This window comes from Ambystoma mexicanum, chromosome 13, assembly GCF_040938575.1.
Source record: "Ambystoma mexicanum isolate Mex_15411 chromosome 13, UKY_AmexF1_1, whole genome shotgun sequence".
NCBI classification, from domain to species: Eukaryota; Metazoa; Chordata; class Amphibia; order Caudata; family Ambystomatidae; genus Ambystoma; species Ambystoma mexicanum.
The window spans coordinates 608,247,933-608,268,105 of NC_090938.1; the positions used below are offsets into that span (position 1 = coordinate 608,247,933).

The window sequence follows — 20,173 nt, forward strand, 5'->3', positions numbered from 1 at the left end:
TATGGCGATACATTCTTGTATGAAATGTACATCACATTATAGTGATATTGTAACCATATTTTTCGTATTGTACAATGCTATGTGATGCCACTTCCTGTTTTGTCACCGGGTGAAAGGTCATGTTCCATCGCTTCCCACGATATCACTTCAGGGTGGGGTCAAATGACATCACTTCCTGTGATGTCATCAGGGGGTCAAGGGTCATGTGATGTCACTTCCCCTACCCCTGGCATTTTGGTGAAATAACTTCCTTGTTAGGCACGTTATAAAAAACAATTAAATAAATAAATAAGCACATTCACAGTGCTGTAGGTACAGTACATTTATACTTGTTAATTTATGGGGCGGGGCAGAGCCTCATTATACCAGTGTAAGCAGCTATCTGAATTAGAGATTATATGTAATAAAAGAGTAATAAACTACTGTCGCTTTACTAATTAATCCCAAGCACACTAGAGGCCCCGGTAGGGTTAGCCCCCACACTGTTACCTGAAAAGAAATGCATACAAAGATAAAATATGCTGATAGATTCTGGAAATTGTGATAACTGGAAGACGAGGAGAAGTTCAAAGTACGGAATGACAACCCCATTCTGATTCTTGGGGAAATAAAACACATTCCTTTTGAGACCAATCTAGGATCATTTCAATTTATTGAATGATGCATTGAAGATCTTAACCTCGGCACCAGTCTTTTGCATCGCCAGTGAGTTGTGTCGGTTGTTCTACAATGCTACAAAACAAATGGACCCTTGATCACAAGGGTATAATAAACCATTGTCCAATGGAAATATTCAGTTTTCTGGCTGAAGTCCTGTGTAAAATGACGCCCTGCACGTGTGCAGCCTCAGCGATGAGCAGCATCTCTTGGGATGTTGTTTATCTGTGCTTCGACAGGGTTGTCGAGCTGAGGTGATGGCCATTATTGATATCAGGGAACATCTCCTCCCCCCACCCCTTACATGTCACTCCCTCCCCTCCTCACATCCTTACTGTTCATGGCCTGTAAGAACGTCATTGTATTTTCTCTTGTTCCCTCCTTTGCCTTGAAGCGCTTTGAAACACTTTGTGTATAGGCGCTATATAAATAAACTATCATATCATCTCCTACTCACAAGTGATTGGCATCTGATTTTGTTGCTATTCGATCTTTCACTAACTTTGGGCACCCCAGATTCTGTGCAGCAGTTTGTGAGTCAAAGGGAGCTCATCGGGTATCGGAAGGGTTGCATAAAGGGGCACCTCATCCCACTAAGAAGCAGACATTCCTGTCCTGCACCTGAAGGCTTTGCACTGATCCATTACTGAGTTCATGCAGGCTGCAGCTGCCAGGCATACCTCTATTGGACTCTGTTTATGCTGTATGGATTCATGCTGTGCACCGCTGCCACTGTCTTGGTCTGCAGATGCTCTGCTGGATATGGAAAAGAGGAGGGTGTGTTGGGTTGGGAGCGAGGGAAAATGCAAGATTGCTTTGCTATTGCATTGGTGCATTCAGATCCGATGCAGGGCAATTGCTGACAGCGCCATCAGACAGTCAAACCCTAACCTCGCTCCGTCTAACGGGAGTCTACATAGTCATCCACATGGCAAAGTTCATCAAGGAAGCTCACTACCCAACTGAACCCTGCCCAGTGGTATCCCGCACCCAAGCTCTGTAGGACGAGGTTCATGTCACTGGGCGGCCTGACAACCTTTCACACCGTTCCTTTACAGGTGCAGTAATTCTGCTGATTAACACGGGGGAGAGAGCACAAGCCTCTGGTTGCAGTTTCTGGGGCCAGGGACTATCTAAGGTCAGAATAGGGGTTAGAGAAAGAACATAATACCTGGAAGGTCAGTAGAATGTGCTGGGATTAGCTTGATCGTATTGTTATGTATGGGTACACTGATGGTTAATAATAATTTATTTATTTTACATTTGTAGATTGTTCCCAACCCATCTGGGCGCTAGTTACATAGAAGAGGAGGAGAAATTGGGGCTACTCCCAAAATACTTAGAAAGATTTCCAAGTGCAAAATGGCGCCTTAACTTTCTGTGCTTTAGAAATTGAGGGTGCGGGGCGGAGGGGGATTGTTAGAGATGAGACTTCCAAAAGATTATTCAGATTGCTTTTACAGATTTTGTTTAAATCAGGATTATATTGAAACCGTCTCTCATTTAGGGTTATAATGCCACGTCTTTTATGAATTAAGATGGAAAGAATTTAGACATTTTGTGTATTTATGCAAACAGAGACTTTTTCAAAGCCTATATTGGCTGGTAACCAAGGACCATTGGTTTTATCAATACTTCAGCCGATACATTTGATTTTAAATGATATGAACCAAGTAATTATTGTAATTGTGTAAAATGGACAATGTCATGATGAATTGTTTGAATTGGGAAAGGTTGCAGTCAAATGCTTTATGTACGTTCTGTGTCGTGCTTGGGTTCTTATAAAGAATATTTGGTTGCATTGTGTATGGTTTCATTTTTGTAATCAGCACAAAATAAAAACATGACGGGACCTATTCCTGAGAGGGAATCCCTTGTTTTCATGATCGCATTGAGGCAATATGAAACGAGGGGGTAGCCGACCCTGTCGGTAATGGCCCACCGCCCAAGGTAAGGGCCCGAGGGCGGCGGTGCCGTTACCGAAAGCTTCATCCCGCTGCTGCGTTTAATATCACCATTAGCACCCATGTAGTTCTCTACACGTGTGCTAATCGTGTTTTTTCTTAAAGAAAGAAACTTATCTTTGTGGTGCGGCTCAGCGCCACGCAATGATGCTGTCACTGTACAAAACAAATTCAACAGACCTTGTGCATGTGTGTTGGTATGGTTAATCGTGATGCAACATGTAGCAAATACTCATGTTGGGTAAAGAATTCAATTACCTCACTCTATACAAATTCGAATTTGATTATTGTCAGAAATACATATAGAAAACCTAAAAAAACGTGCTTTTATCTATTCAGCAAGAATAAATTGCAGCCCCCAAAAAATGACCCGTGCTGATTAAAACATGATCAATTTCATGATTCTATCAAAAGTTAAAACAGTTCATGCACATAAAATGGAAAACTGCAATAAATATAAAACACAGTAATACATATAATAACTATAGATAGGTTGTGCTAATGGTTAATGTTTCCTCAAGTCAAACCAAATGACTTAATAATGTCACACGCCTAAGAGTGGAAATTATCACCCAACATGTTTCTTTCCTAACTCAATGTTCTGAATCTCAGGAAATTCTTCAGGGGATTTCTTAGCTGTTATCTTCATGCACCACAGCAATGGCAGGACACGATATACTTCAATCACTATACTACAATTCTCATTATATACCAATTTCATATGACACTGTATAAATGGCTCGGTTCACTGGTATAATGAGAATGTCATTACTAATGAGATGTGTTCATAGTGTTCACATGTGTACGGAGGAATGAGTGAAGTGAGAATCAGCGTTGGATGTATTTGTGCCATGTATATACAATGTAATTACTCAATCCCTATATGTTTATCTGGGACTTTTTTCAAACCTGAGCAAATACATTTGTATTTTTCTTCAAGACTGACCACCTTTGCCGATTGAATGGATTGGCCTTTTTCTGTCTGTTTTTAAACAATGCCCTACAGTTGTTCCTCGTTCTTGTATTTTTTATCGGATAAAGAATAACACCCTCTGTGGCTGGGCAGCCACAGACTAAGGGCCTCATTACGAGGAGGGAGGTAAGGGGTTAATGGCATCGGTAAAGGTGCCAAAGCCGTTAACCCCTTACCACCCCATTACAAGGTCCACTCGCGGGACCCGCTCAGGATGCCTGGTTTTACCAGACGTCCTTAGCGGGTCCCGCGAGTAGCCCAGCATGCGAACAACGGGCCCGTCATTAACAGGCCCGTTGTTAGCATGCTCCCCCATTCCCATTGAGCCCTATAGGGGCTCAAATGGGAATGGGGATGGACCGGGTCCGGGTTCCCTGAATGGGGAAATTCCGGGCCCTCCAAGGTCAGAATGGCCCGGTATTTCCCCATTCAGGGAACCCGAACCCGGGTTTGGGGGTAGCCATGCCCTTATTAACTCGTATTGAGGCCCCATATCCCTCTTTATCCGTTTCAGTCAAAGGTCTAGATTACAAATGATGTGGGCAATAGTCAGGTTCTCTTAGGCCTTTGATAATTCATGGTTGTGTTGACAAATTCCTGTTTGGGGAGAGCACTGGTTGACCAATGGCCCACCAGCCTGAGCTTTTTCCTTGGGTCTTGGCCGGGAAGGGCTCAGGGACACTACTGTCCTTCTCTGAACCCGAACTCAGGGTTGATATTAGCACCCCAGGCCTCTCGTATGGGTGCTAATAGTTTTTTAGTGAAATGGCACAGATGTTGGCCCCCTGTTCGTTCTCAATAGAGGGGCTTTCACACTCCAGGAAAAGGCCTCAAAACCCCATTCTGACATCCTCAAACAAAGTGACATTCCGGAATCCATGTTCTGGATTGTTGATGATCCAAGTATGGGCAAAGTAGACTGCCATTGTTTGGTTTAACTACATATCACCATTAACCCCTTGTAAGCCAAATATACTATGCAAGATGGACTGTAAAACCATTATTTCCCGCCTCAAGTTAGAAATACAAGGTGTATTTTCACACATTTTACTATCTATGCATTGAGCTGTCACAATTGTGTAATTACCTACTACTGGTATATTGACCTCCATTAAGCCAATCAGAATGCTCCGGATGCAGTCATGTACTGTGATTATCTGCACGCCAAGCATTCTGATTTCAGGGGAGGGAAACAGCAGAAAGCATCCCTTTACAGCCAAGAAAAGGGCAATTTGCCAGCTGGTTGGGAGTATCTTTCGTTTCACTGCATCTTCAACATGGCTTAGAGCATCCAATTGAATACACCAAAGAGAAAGCTAACACATGGAAACCCGGTTCCAGTTTCCATGTGTTAGCTTTCACTTTGGTGCATTCCCCGTTTCCAGTTCACCAAAGCTGGCAATTAACATGCTCGCCTTATAAAGACAATCAGGTTATTTAAATGCTACAGAATGAAACCACTTTAAATGTACTAATACATTTATTTTGATCGCTATTAAACTCATGTTTTCTACTTCAATAACACCATTGCAATTGCTATTTCCACTAGGTGTTAATGGCTTTATAGATCGAGGGAGGGGTCACCATCGCAGGAGACAATGCCCCTTACCCAATTTATGGGCAGAACCAACGGTCATTGTCCTGTGATGAGGACCCCTGCCTTGGTTTAGAGGGTATTAATTAAGCAACATTAATATATGGCTTACCACTTAATTAGTTATTTAGGCAGTGGAGTAACTTTTATGAAAATGTTTGGGGGCTTGGGGGGGACATAACATCGAAATGAAAGGGAACCCTGCCAAATGGGTGGGACAAAATGGTGTGCCACAAAAATGGGGGGAGGGAGGCAAACACCCTTGTCCCACCTAAAATGACGCCCATGTATTTATGCAATGAAGGCGTCTCTATCAGGCCACAACAGGTGGTTACGCCACCCGCCTTACAGGTGGTTATGTCTAAGTTAATGCAGCTATGAACATCTTGGTGTGACTCATCCCACAATGCATTATTGCTATTGCCCCCCCCCCAGTATAATATATGGGGTAAAATGGGCTCTTTATTTTAGTGGAAAAACAGTACGCGGACGATGCATACCTTGTTTATCACAGAAATGGCGGCTCAGGATTCCATTTCTATGGCAGCCGAGGAAGACAGTGAAGGAGTGGGATGGAGGGCGGTGGGTGGGTGGGGGGGGGGGGGGTGGAAGGGGAAGGAGGTAAGTTAAAATAATGACTATTGGGTAGAAGAGCAGATTGTTACAAGCAGAGGGGTGTGGCGGGGGGAGAGCCAGAGCAGCCAACATGCTGCTCAGTACACAGCATGTATTGTTCCATAATGCCTGTGATCCAAGCATCTTGATTGGCTGTGTCCAAAGCTCTGGGTGATAATGGAACATCGTAGCAGTGGCGGTCAGAGTGACGCGCAGCTGTATCTGCCTCTTACGTGATGCAGGGGGAGGTTTATTCAAAATATTAACCAGCTCTTTCGCCTCGTGGCCCAGTAGGTGCTGTCGAACTCGCTCCGTCTAATCGACAAGAAAAAGGAATTCACACTGTTCGGCTTAAGACAGCTTTTGAATAAATTAGAGCCGCACTATAATTCTGTCGCACGATTGGGAGCCACTTTTACAGCTCAGAATAAAGTACACACTCTGGGGTGCGTGTTTGACAACTCCTTGGCTGTGGCATGACACGTCAACCGGATTCCTGAACTGTTCAGACCCAGGGTCTCCAAACAGGAGGTCGCAAGCCGCTTGTAGCTCTTGTGAGGCTTCCCAGTAGCTCTTTGCATCAGACATCAAAATGAGCACTGTGCACGTGGGCCTCTTCACTAGCCCCTCCCTCTCCTCTTCCTATAAAGCAAACAGTCAAAAGCTGTGTGCATGGTGAGAGGAGGGGGCTGCTTCCGGGCCTGAAGGACTTGGGGCAGTGTCCCAACAAGGGGTTAACTATCAATAACAAAATTCAATGGGAAATGTTTGTTGTGGCCATTGTCATCAAGAGGTGCAAATGATGGCTGATTAGAAAGGGAATGGATGTATACATCTACCAAGATGGGGCTGTGAATGTTTCAGCCTCACTTTTTTTCTTTAAGGTTGATTGCGGTTAGCGTTACTTTGCATGCTGGTAATTGTAGGCTTTTAATCACAATGGGGAAAAGCTAGTGTGTGTGTGTGTTTGTTTGTTTGTTTGTTTGTTTGTTTTATATTTTACTTGAAGATACTGAATTCTCTGTTTTATGTCGGTAGTACCTGAACTGTACTTAATGTTAAGATGGAATTTGCCGTGATATGGAGGACCCCACATCTATGGGTGTCCCAATCAGGAATTCAAGCGCTAACTACAATTTTACCTTTAAGTTAATGTGGAAAACTACTAGATGCACTGAATTCTGGAACTTATCAACTCACATTTCTAAAATGAAACAGGAATGTAAAATAGCACGTGCTATCAGTTTCAGGACTTTAAAAAAACATTATTTGAGAGATGTGTTTCTGCCTCTGTTTTACAAAACAGGAGTACAAATTAAGTAATTAGGTTGGAAAATTGAGCAGTCGTTTATATATAATTTGATATGCATAGGATTAATGTGGCTTAAACCTAGTTAATAAGTAACAGAGAGGGCACTGTACAAAACAGGCTGGTGAATACGGGGTGAGAGAATACAGGAGAGCCAAGGGATGGGAGAACAATTAATAGGGTTGATCCCCTTTACCTATGTGCCCCAACCAGAAGATCTCTAGAGATCTGTGCGCAACCTGTATGCATTTGCTCAAATTCTGGCAGGCGGTTTCCAGCCTTTCTATACTGAGTTGAACTGGTGCAATTTATTAGCACTGTTTTTGCTACAAATTGGGCAAAACGCCATACAATGTACATGTAGTTATCAAACGCATGAAGCCGGTTGGTCATGCACCAGAATGACCTGCATGATTCCTGTACGGATAGGCAGTGATCCTGTGAGCTGTTCTCTGTGATACTGCCTCCTTTATAAAGTGCAGACAGGTGGCAGGTCACTGCCCATTATGAATAAGGAACCTCTTGCTACAACCATACTCTCATTTCTCAGAATATTCATATAACAATTCATATATTGTTTGGTTGAGTGTTTATGTGATTGTGCACGTTTCAAGTCGTCTCTATAAAACAATGCTATTTTAGTCCTGTGATCGACACTTTATTGCATATAACTTGATCACAAATAAATTAAATGAATTACCATGATTTCTACATGTTTATTTTTTCTATTTTGCCAAGATTTAGACATAAAAACATTTAAGGGTAGTCATCAAAGTAGGATTTGGCTTACTTTCCCTTGGCTGGATTCTGTGACCTGGCATGTGAGAAATTTACTTGAATTGGGGACATGCTAAACTGGCAGTGGATTAGATTTTTTGACAAAGTAGAAAATGGTATATGCCGGAATTTTTTAAATCCGAATAACACATTGATTCAAATACTCTTCAGATTGTTTTTGTACATGAAGCACCAAAGGCAAAAAACTATCCTTATTGAAATCCTGGATCAGATGCAGGTGCACGATCCAGCAAAAGGAAAAAGATGTTCCATTTCCATCCAGAGCGAGAAACCGATTTTTTTTCTTCCAGCGTAAAAAGAAAATGTGCATCTTTAATTTTCAGTGTGCAATTTACAGTGGGAAAAAAGCGTAACATTGATAGGAATAATGCAATAGTACACACACATTATGAAAATAATGTTCCCAAAGGAAGCTGTCGGAGATCCAAAAAAGTAGGCAAACTAAACACTGCAAATACTGTTACAGAGGTATCTTTCAAAGTTTGGAATTATTTCTTGAAAAGAAAAATGTACTTTTACAGATAGTGCTATTCTGAAGGGCGCAATGACTCACTTGGCTGAGTATGTTGTAAGAGATTTTAAAAACGTTCCTGAATTTATGTCTGCCATGCCAGATGTGCAGCGAGGTGCAAAAACGATGGCAAAGAGGGTATCAGCCAATGTGATTGAAAAAGGTAGATTTGCAGAGGTGGGTAGACAGGAACATCCTGAAATCAAAACTTTGACCCGATCTGACAGCATCCGAGTGCTGCTGCTGTTTCAAACTACACACCAGATTAGTGAGCATTGGGGAATTGCATGCAGGGTCAGCCTTCAAATTGGATGACACGATTGGTTTCCTACATTTTGAGTCGCTTGACAATTTTTAAGAGACAGCTACTAATATAAAATATTGAAATAAAGATGTTTGGAAGTTATTAACATCATGGTAAATGCATTCATTATATCTTTTTCATATGAACAGCAAATAAACCGCCCCAAAAATCTTGGTACACATTCTCATACTCGTAGACATCGCACCACCAGTAGCTCCTGCCCCTTGACAATAAACTACAAGTTGCTCTTGCCAACATAAAGGTTGGAGACCCCTGGTTCAGATGAAAACAGCCCTTTCTCAAGATGGACCTGGACGCCAGAGTTACCAATGAAATAGTGCTGTTGTAAATCTGAACTTATTGGACTTCCAGAGAAATATACATCGCTAGAATGTAAATGATCGCCACTGCCACATGATCTACCTGATCCAGTGGTCTCCTGGCCAAACCGCACCAGTCTTGTCCCTGCCATTGCTTCCGCACTTAAGCGCCTTCTCCTGAATTGATGCCTATCCTGCTGGTGGTAGTCTTACCAATCAAGTGTCAAACATCAACCACAAATGCTTATAATCATAGACTGTCCCGCCCCCACCCCAGGGCACCCTATCCTTGAGAAGCAGGATCTACACTACTTTGGAATCAGAGAGTTCCATTCGGCTCGCAGAGCATGCCTGACCATTCTTTAATCGAGAAACAGCAAGTTCATATTTCTGACAAACAAACCCTCCCCAGTGTTGTTGAGAGGCCTATGGAAGTAGGTAGAAGGGCTTTGCCATCTGTGTGTTCTTGGGCATGGCTTAAACATGCCCAGGCTCACCGCGCGTGAGGAAAATCGAGACATACCCACTAGTGCAGCGAACACCTCTTCTCCAGCTATCTATCCTATTGGTGCTTCGCCCCATAGAATACAGGTGAATCCCACGATAAATTTGGTCCAAGTGTGCACCTTTTCCTTCTCATGCCTTCCTGAGCATTTTATACATCCTTTGCCCTCATTCCAACTATCTAACCAACGTTGCTCCTCCCTACCATTACGGAATGTTCTATCATACTCCTCCTTTACCTCTCTGAGAGACAAAGCGCTTCAACACTCAAGCCCGGGGACCACATCTCTCCGGCCCTGAAATCCCTCCACTGGCTCCCGGTGGCTGCAAGGATCAAGTTCAAGACCTTCTGCATCATCCACAAGGCTTTCTAGGGCCGTGGCCCTCACTACCTTCAGCTCTCTCTTCCTAAGTGCCTTCCTCCTAAAGTCCTTTGCTTGTCTACTTGTAACTCTCTGCGGGTAAGTCGCTTCTCCAAGCAGAGAATGGGGGTAGATCTCTCTCCTCTGCAGGTGCCTCCCTCTGGAATGGCCTTCCTGCCTCTCTCTGCCTTTAGCCGGACCTCATTAAGTTCAGGAAGCTCCTCAAGACCTCCCTTTTCTTCTCTTCTTTCTCGCTCTCCTCTCCCCAACTAAACTTCCCTTGCTCCTGCTCCGTCTGCTGACTGGCTGCTCGGTTTCCTCTGAGTCTTATAGGACACCAGGCCCTGTCCCCAACCAGTCTCACTGCACTTGCCGCCTGGCCCAACTTGCACTGCCGCCTGGCTAACCTTGCACTACCGGGCTGTGATTGCCCCCTGTAGTCCCAGCCTTCCTTGCACTTAACTCAGGGCCCTGCTGCTCTGGGTGCACTTCTCCCTGTACCCTCCTCCCTGCACTTCGTGTTGCACACTTGCACCATTTTAATGACACTAGGCCTAGAAAGATTGTAGTCTTGTCCTCCCTTTGTTCCCCTCTCCCTTGCCTTGTTGCGCCTTCAAACACTTGTGTATAGGCGCATGATAAATAACCAATCAATCAATCAATGAACACCATAACCGGTGGCAGGAGGCACTGTACAAATGCAATATAACTAACATAACATAACAAATTGGCAGAGTACTCATTTTGTTAATTTGCTGCACCCTTTCCCATTTAATTGAAACGCCAACCAATGCTTTACAGATTACAAAACAACCAAAGACAGTGTTCAAAATATTATCTGGTGAATTCCACTCAAATGGTTTCTCCTATGCCTCTTATAGCGCTTGGATGCTTTGTTGGGTCTAAGCGCTATACAACTTGAGCACAAATTGGTTAAAAGCCTTGCAGTGCCATTGCTGCTCACATGTGTGCTAATTTCATATACACAAATTGGTTAAAAGCCTTTCCGTGCCTTTGCAGCTTGCACGTATGGTAATTTCATGTACACAAATTGGATAAACGCTTTGCCATACAGTTATATCTTTGCCATAGTGTTGCAGCTCGCACATGTTATAATTTGAACAATTTTTAACTTTGATTTAATTCCCAAAATATGCATTGCATATTTTTATAAATGTAAATTGAAACATAGGGGCCTCCGCATCTTTGCGTTTTGCAAAAATGTGCCATTCAACACAAAAAAAAGGCATTGGGCCTCATTACATATGTATGTGCCTGCCGTAGCTGCTGTGCCTGACAGGTCTGAACCTGCCGGGCACAGCAGTCATGGTAGGGAAACCCTTCACGTAAGCACTGGCACCGTTAGTAACGTGCCAGTGCTTCCGTGTCCCCACTCCCATAGAGTCCTATGGGACCCTATGGGAATGGGGATTAACATATTTACTGGCACCTGACTTCCCGGCCGCTGGACACGTAATGAGCCGGTGGCACCGGGAAGTCAGGTGGCAGTAAATTTTTACGAGTCTGGCGGCAATCCGCCGGTAGCACCGGCAGAGCTACTGCTGGACCCGTAATGCGACCCATAACCTCTGGTGAATTGTTGGTCCGATCTATGCTGCACGAGGCTTTTTTTGGTATTTTATTATATCTTCCTGCCTGATTCCTCACACTTTACTGCTGAAAAATATCCGATCTTGGATTTGAATCCTTAAAAGACATAGGGCCTCATTACGAGTTTGGAGGCAGCCATGCTGCTATTCGTGGCATAGCTGCCTCAAAACTCGGGTCCGGGTTCCCTGAGTGTGGACTTACCGGGTCATTCCAACCTTGGAGGCCATCCCCATTCCCATTCGAGCCCCCATAGGGCTCAATGGGAATGGGGAGTGAGCTAATACTGGGCCCGTTAATAATGGGCATGTTATTAGCTCCCTGGTCCTTTAGCGGCTCCAGCTAAGGGCGGCTGGCTTTAACCAGCTGCCCGAAAGGGGGTCCCGCCAAAGGACCTCTGAATGCGGTGGTAAGGGGTTAATGGCACTGGCACTGTTAACCCCTTACCGCCGCACTCAGAATGAGGCCCATAGAAACTAAGATTCATGTTATTGATCATATAGGCTTACTAACTCTCGCACATAATGCTCGTTTTAATTCTGAGAACTTAAGGCATACATCTACAAATGTCTTGTGCCAACATCTACCTAATGTTTCGCCTTGTGCAGGCTTTGTCTAGGCTTGGGAATATCAGTAGCAACAATGAGTACACTTCAAAATATAAACAAGGTGCACAGCCCTGAATATTAATCACACATGATTGACAGGGTCGGACTGTGGCAGAAAATTGTCTCGGGCACCAAGGAAAAGGTGGCCCACAGTTGCAAATGGCAATTCACTCCTTTTGTGACGGACTGCATGAATAGTGCCCACGGGGGAGTTTTTTGATAAAACGTGATGCAAATTGTGCATTTGAAAGCATATTTATTCCGCGAAACTACTAGCTGCAGAGTGAAGTAACTCATAAAACTGGCCCACATTTGCAACAAAAGTGGCCAACTTTGAACCAAAACACTGGCCCACACTAGCATTTTGCATTTATTTTTGGTCCGGGCATTGCCCTATAGGCCAGTCTGAGCCTGATGATCCAGCTGTAGAGGGTACAAGAAAATGGAAAAACAGAGAGATCAGTCCTTAGCACATACAGTATTCATGTGAGTCAAAATCATCCTAATGATCCCCCTTCTTAATCATTACACATATCTCACATGGCGAGTACCCTCCACCCAGGTACACATATCCATTATCTACTGATGCGTGTCCTTGCATACACAACCCTTTTGTGGTCTGTCATCAATTAGAACCAATAATATACAGGTCATTTTTACCCCACAAGTTGATCCAAAGAACAGATCACCTCACTCTACTGTCTGGGGTAGACAGAATATATATACACACGGAAGAGAAAGGAGGATACAGTATATAACTCCAACAAGTGATTGGTTCTGATTCGACACCTATAGCATGGTGGGCTGACCATTGGTTACACACAAATTGGACCAGTAGGGATTCATCCATTGTCCTATTGTGGTAGAGTGTATGTTTTTTGGTTTGTGTATTTCTTTATGTATATACGTGTCAATTATGAGGTGATTTGTGTAATGTATGATTTATTGTGGGTATCGCTATTTGTAGAACTGTTTTGGAGTTGTATTATATTACAAAAATGTACATGAATGTATAATTAAATTGAATTTGTAATGTTATGAATATCTTAGTAGGTCCATTTATTGAGGACCATTCTATAAGTGTTGAATCAGAACCAGTCAATTGTTGGTGTTATATACTGCATGTTCCTTTTTGTTTCCTTGTGTATATCAATTAGAACTGGCATGTGAATCCACTGCTCAACCGGGAGCCAGTGAAGACTTCTGCGAATATCGGACACTGGTGATATCCAGGGCAGGGGAAAAAATCTGACGTATTGCTGAATTCTAGGCCACTGCAAGGCGCTTTAGCTGATATTTAGGATACTATGGCTACAGTAGTCTAGCCTCGCATTAACAAGGGTGCTCACCACCGCTCGGTCATCCTCAGTTATCAATGGGAGAACCGGTTTTAAAGTCTTCAATTGAAAGCATACAGACTTAATGATCTGATTAACTTGTAAATTGCAGTCCAAATTGGATTGCCAGATGCATCCTAAATTCTTCAGAGTCAGTAAATTTGGAGGCAATCCCAAACAGAGTTGGACAGGGGAGTATAGGAAAGATATTAGCCAATTTACTTTTCGAACCAAATATAATGATTTCCATCTTACCCGGATTCAGCTGAAGTTTATTTTTAACCATCCAAAGACGGATTCTTTCTGCACACTGTAAAATGTGCTCTGTTGCCCCCGATGGTTGTTTAAAGCTAACGTAGATCTGGGTATCATCTGCATAGAAATGATACTGAAGATCAAATTCTACAAAGAATTTTACCAATGGAAGAATGTACAAGTTGAATAGCACATGTGACGGGGACGAGCCCTGCGGTACCCCACAAGGAACTGTCAGCATTTTGGAAACATACTGGACAGACTTAACTTGTTTGAAACGATTGGTAAGAAAGGAAGTAAACCACTTCAGTGCTTTTTTCCGATACCTGTGCCACAGATGTTAGCCTAGAACCAAGTATGTTATAGTCCACAGTATCGAAAGCTGCCAACAAGTCAAGAATGACTAGCATGCTGATGTCCCCCTGTCTGCATTTTCGAGTAGATCATCCCAGACCTTTAATAGAGCGGTCTCTGTCGCATGTCCCACCCTAAAGCTGCACTGATGGGCATCTAAGATGTTGTTGGCTTCGAGGTAGTCCTGAAGTTGTGTGGTTACTACTTTCTCAAGGATTTTTGTTGGCCATAATAATCCTGCAACTGGCCGATAATTGGACAGGACCTTGGGGTCCAGGGTCGTTTATTTTAACAAGGGTGTCAAATAGGATTTTTTGTAACTCCTCTGGCACAACGCCCTGATCTTATGAGACATTTATAAACGTTGAATGGGTTTACTTAAAGCCTGAGCAAGTTGTTTTGCCAAATATGCTGAAATTGGATCATGAAGTTGGTTTAAGGTGAAACAGTAACTTTTCAATGATTTCTCTTCCAAACCAGAGTGAAATTAAACTCAGATGGATCTTTTTCTCTACAGTTAAAATCACGCCACTTAGAGGAGGAGTCAAATTGAAGTGCTCATCAATATTAGTTCTAATCTATGGTTGAAATAAGTACCTTCTTTTGCCAAATTGGTTAACATTGCATTCCTGCCAGGTTGGCACTGTTTCCTGATATTGGTTATTACTAAACTTAATGGTACCCAATCTATTCCCTTTAGTAGGATGATCGGTGGAGTCTGTCCGTTTCAGGTCTAAACCCTCATACAAACGACCGACTTTGTGGAAGGCAGCTGCAATGTTGGTCTTTTGCCTTCAGCCTCCTCCCCCCTGTCAATTACAGGGGCGACCCTCCTCCTTCCCCAGTTTTTGGAGGGGTCCCCTCCGATCTCCATTTCACTGCGAGACCCAGCTGCCACACTCTTGCTGCCCGTCCCACTTACCTTTGGCGCTCCAGCACACTCTTGTGGCCACACCCTCCAAAGACCTAAGTACGGGGTGTGTCCTTCGGCACGCGGCCTTCCGTATGTATGCCTTTAGGGGTACGGCCTATAGACTGCAATGGGAGTCAGCACTGCGGGTTTCGAACCTGCGAAGAGAGGAGAGAACTAGAGGGAGCCCCCGAGTGGGCAGATAAAAAGGGCTAAACAACGATAGGTAAACAAGGGGGGGGGCGTCCGGCCACTTAGCAGTTGGACTTACTCTAAATCATGTATGTAACAATTTTTCCTGTCGGTGGCTGCAATAAGTCAGCCCAAAACCTACCCTTCAGGGGGTTTAATGTAGGGCGGATGTTAAAAATCCGGGTTCAGGGTATGGACCTTATAGCAAAATTACATATTGCTTGACTCTTTAGCAAGTTAGTCAAAAAAACTAAGTTGTTTGTGTTACCATGTAATAGTGCAATGGTTGATTGTTTTCACGCATTGAACTTGTTCTCAAACATAGGTGTGCATTCAAGACACATTGGTGATACAATCGTGAGTGCCAAAAGAGTAAATATACCACATAAACATATATATGACAATCCCAGGATTGGTCACTACCTTGTCTGCAGAAAGTGGCCTGTGTCAAGTCTAAAAATATGACACACACACAAATGTACTTTAGTTACTAATGTGTTTCTATGCTAAACATGCCAAATCATGTACTATAAGAATTGATTATAGCAAAATGTTATGCATCAGCACTGAAGTGCACATATATGTTTATGTGCACCAAGGTCATTGCAGATGCTCCCATGTGCAATGGCTTTTTGACGCAAACTTCAATGTTAACCGAACACTGTTAGCAGAAAGTACTTTGCAATATGGGGCGGTGTTAAAGCAACGTTACACTGATGCAAGTTCAATTAGCACTAGTGCAGAAACATTCTATCCACGCGTTTTGTACTACGGCAATCCTTGCCCTAGTCTCAGTCGTTTGGCCATGGTGCAAAAATGCATGGAAAGCTTATGTTTTTGTACTGTGGTAATTTTAGCCATTGTCCTAATTACACTTGCAGCGGTGCCTAGTTCCTGTAATACTGCCCACGGTTCAGAACCACTTGTTACAGTTTTCTGCACGGCCATCCTGTGTAAGGCTAATACTTTATTGAAGGTGTGCCATCCGACTAAAAGAGTAAAAGTCTTTCCTCTGTTTTTATTGTCCTTCTCCTCCCAGAATGCATTGGTTTCGTTTAAGGAGCTGTGCGGCCTGACTCCTGCAGCCAACATGAAGCAGTGCATTCTCACGGTCTCAACGTGGCTGCTGAACAGCGACAACAGCTCCGTGACGGTGACGCTGGACCTCGCGGATCAGTATCCCTCCATGGAGGCCCAGGGGCCAGTTCCGGAGCTGCTCAAGAAGGTCCTCACCTCATATGAATCGGTAAGGAACACTTGCTCGTTGGAAACTGCTGCATTTACAGGGTTGTCCAACCCCAGGTCTCGCGGACTGGGATCCGGATAGGTTTTTTGGATATCCCTCATTAATATTCATGAGGAAAAATGTCCATACATTTAGAATGATTGTATGCAAATTTATCTCATGAATATTAATGAGGGTTATCCTGAAAACCTGACATGGATCCGACCCAATGCACTGGTGGCAGAAGGGTCTCCAGCTTACACACAGCTCTGTGATATGATAAAATATGATAGGTTGTTTATAACGTGCTTAATACCCAGAGGTTTCTAAGCCTGGACCCTGAACCTGCGTTGCTCTGTGTCGTCTTGCTTCCAAGGTGAGCACACTGCCGCTGAGCTATCCTCCCGATACCGCAATGGTCTGTGGAGTGTGCATTGAAATCCTGTCAGCTCTGATCTACCCAGAACAACAAGCTGGTTTTGTTAAATTTGGCTTGTTTGCCATGCATAAGTACCAGTTTCCCTGCAAAGCTACAATTTTGCCCATCTAAAGTAGGTGCGCATTGGCTTCCACAAGAGAAAAACTCCCTGCCCTCTTAAAGTCCTGTGCAGATCACTGCTTTCCAGTGGCGCCCCTTAGGGATCGCATGGTCCGTAGTAGCGTGCTGCCATGCTGATGCTCATTGTTTGCAGCCCCTTACGTTGAGTCTGCAGAGGTAACATGCTGGACCCCTCAATGGGTTAGGACTGGTGATCCTGCCAAAGCACTCCCCGAGGGCAGACAGTGGTGCTGACCAGCTTTGAAGGACACAAATACCCTGAGATTGTTCATGTTGGAGGATGGCTGTATCATCCGCCAGCTAAACACAACCAAATTAGCACTTAATGCAAGGCAGGTTCTGTGTCCTTATGCGTATTTACTGTGTTGGTCTTTTTACACAGTAAATACATCGGAATTATTTCCCTCAAATTCCTGTCCCACCTCACTTCATTGAAGTGGGTCCCCCTATACACCCTGCCCCCTACTGCCGCAAGCACCCATGCAGGAGGGGCTACATCCAGTGCTTTAAGTGGGCCAGGTCTAGCCAGGGTTCATCCATGACAGTCTCAATATATTGAAATTCAGCCAGGGCCCTGCCAGGGCTCCCTGAACTGACTCTCCTGACCAGTTTTATTCCCTGCAGTAATGCCAATGAAAATGTGTGCCAATACTGCTCTTCACCAGTAGATGTCACTTGCGGCCACGTTTAGAACCGTAACATAAGTTAAAAAAATGTGCTTGTTTTCAAACACTGAATGGAAATTTTACCAGAATACATTGCTTGATTATATATTTTTTCTTTTACAACACATGTTAAAGAATTGTTATTAGAATGATTTTAATATGCATGAATCATGGACTTCTTTCAAAAGAACTGTGGGACTGCAGGATCGCTGACCTCTTTTAAGTTGATGTCCTGTTTTATTATTGAGTATATTTTATTTGTTCAATATTTTTTACACCCTTTTATTATATTTCAATACATCTTTTAAAGTCAAATGCACTCCTTTCAATACACACATGAAAACTTGATTGCTCTGTTGGGCCACACCTTTAGTGACACAGGGCCCACCTCTTATAAAGGTTTATTATCTACTTGGGAAGTGAAGCTGCGCGAGTCCCTTCTTAGGACCTGCCCCAAACATTGCATCATGACGCGTTAGAGCCCCCCGTCCCCTCGATTTCCGTGTCCACTTCAAGCACTGGCTCCACCCCCCCACCACCGTCACCACTGCACCTACCACAATCTCCAGCCGCAGCTCTACTTCCATGACGTCCATCGCTCCACCCCCCTATATCCTCCCTAGCCGCCCATTCCTCTAGCCTGAGCAGGAGCCACGTGCCATGCACACACCTTCCTGCACCTCTCCCGGCTACACGATTCTTTGCCACAACGCAAGCGCGTGCAGCAAAGACCCGCATTGTACTTGCAGCGCGGCAAAGGCCCATCATCCCAAACCTGCTTTTATGGTAAATGACCCGCTTGCTACTGCATCCGTAGATGGCAGTGCCTCCACATGGGCGACCACCCAGTCTACTTCTCTCACCTGTAGCAGGATGGCACGTGGCCCTGAGTATGCTGCCACTTTATTCTTTTTAATTGTCGAACGATATGCTGCTTCTCAAGGAACGCCACCAGTCCTGTCATGTCCTTGAAGACCACGCAACCATGAACAGTGGAGATACCTCAAGCTCCCAACCTTTAATAGGCCTTCACTACACTTGTGCAGCTAAGGGAAGGTAGTGGTAATATGCCCGCCGGGTGCCCGAGACCCGTTCTCTCCAGAAATGCAATGCCCTACTGAGCAGTGCTCTAACCCTTTGTATCCCCTTTCTCCATGTCCTTCCAAGTGCACCCCAAATAGTCTATCCTTCCAACTGTATCCACATTATTGTATCCTATTACTGTATCTCCTTGATTTACAGTGCTAGATTGTTTCACAGCTAGGCTCTTGCTAGTTATAGCCCAGCATATACATACATAGCTTTTATACATTGGTAGAGAAGCAGACGTGCACGTCACTGGTCACTGATAGACCCCACCCACTCACCTCCAACCTATTGGATGAGTAACAAGAAGACACTGTGCATGACACCTGGTATAGTTCCAATACTGCATCAAGTGTATGAGAGATGTTAACCACTCAGAAAACAGTACAGAATGTACCCTTGCACTGAGTCGGTAGCAGGAAATTTGCAGACATCACTAAATATCGAAGAGCTGTAAAGAGAACCTGACGGTTGTAAGGGGATGTCATAAGGAGAAAATACAATGATGCACCGAAACGATATGAGAATATTTAAAGAATGAAGCTGTAACTGAAGAAACAAGAGTGAGCATACGTACAAGTGAAAAGAAATCATATACGCAAAGAAGATGAGTAGTGAATGTATATACGCAGAAACGCAAGGTAGATGAGTCATATAGAAGCTTGCTGCAGTAGAAAATATAACATGGATAGAGCAGCCATGTTGGAAAGATGGACACCGGCTCTCAATGATAGTAAGCGAAAGACTCGAAGGGGAGAGACCAGGGCTGCAGAGCTGACAGAAGCTGGAAATATAAATGTGTGCATGAATAAAGAATAGCCAGAGATGAAGGATACCACAGCGAGAGTACGCAGGACATATTTCTCTTTAGATTAAGCAAATGAGCGAACATTTGCGAATGCCAAGTATTGATGATTAAAGATGCAGAAAAGCATATGGGAGACGGAACAACCAAGTCTCCAGAGGCTGAAGAGGGTAATGAAACCCAGAATAATTGAATCAAATAGCACTAAATAAAAGGTGAAATAGACAAAATGGTGGTCTCTTCACACGTGGTGTAAGACCAGAAAACAATGTCTCATGAGCTTCAGGCGCAGAAAACAATGTCCCTTAACACCCTTTAAAGTTCCAGAGAAGAGAACCTCTAGCAAGGTCAAGTACAAAGGAGAAGCCTTGGCTGAAGACTTGGCCGATGAGAGATGGTAGACTAATTGCCCAAGTGGGCAGTCGTTTGACATTGTTCTCTGCACCTGGGTTTTGTTTTGCTTACGTGCTGCTAACAAGCCGAGTGTCCAAGGTTGGGAGAGAATGCCAACCAATCAAAGGGCCTATGCAATGGTGAGTATACATTGTTGCAGGGGCCAATCCGCTGCTGTTATGCTGCTATAATCTGCATTATACGTAGTTAGAGGGAAGGTTGAGGCTTGCCTTCCAGAGAAGGGGCAGCAAATAAGGTTACCAAC

The 20,173-nt window shown here is 44.0% G+C and overlaps 1 protein-coding gene across 1 annotated transcript in view; it reads left to right on the forward strand.

Annotated features, from left to right (window-relative positions):
- Positions 1–20,173, forward strand: part of LOC138521543 (inactive phospholipase C-like protein 2) — a 639,517-nt gene that overhangs the window by 382,847 nt on the left and 236,497 nt on the right. Inside the window, exon 3 of the mRNA XM_069634464.1 lies at positions 16,215–16,421. Coding sequence (XP_069490565.1) covers positions 16,215–16,421 — 207 coding nt within the window. The remainder of the gene's footprint in view (positions 1–16,214; positions 16,422–20,173) is intronic.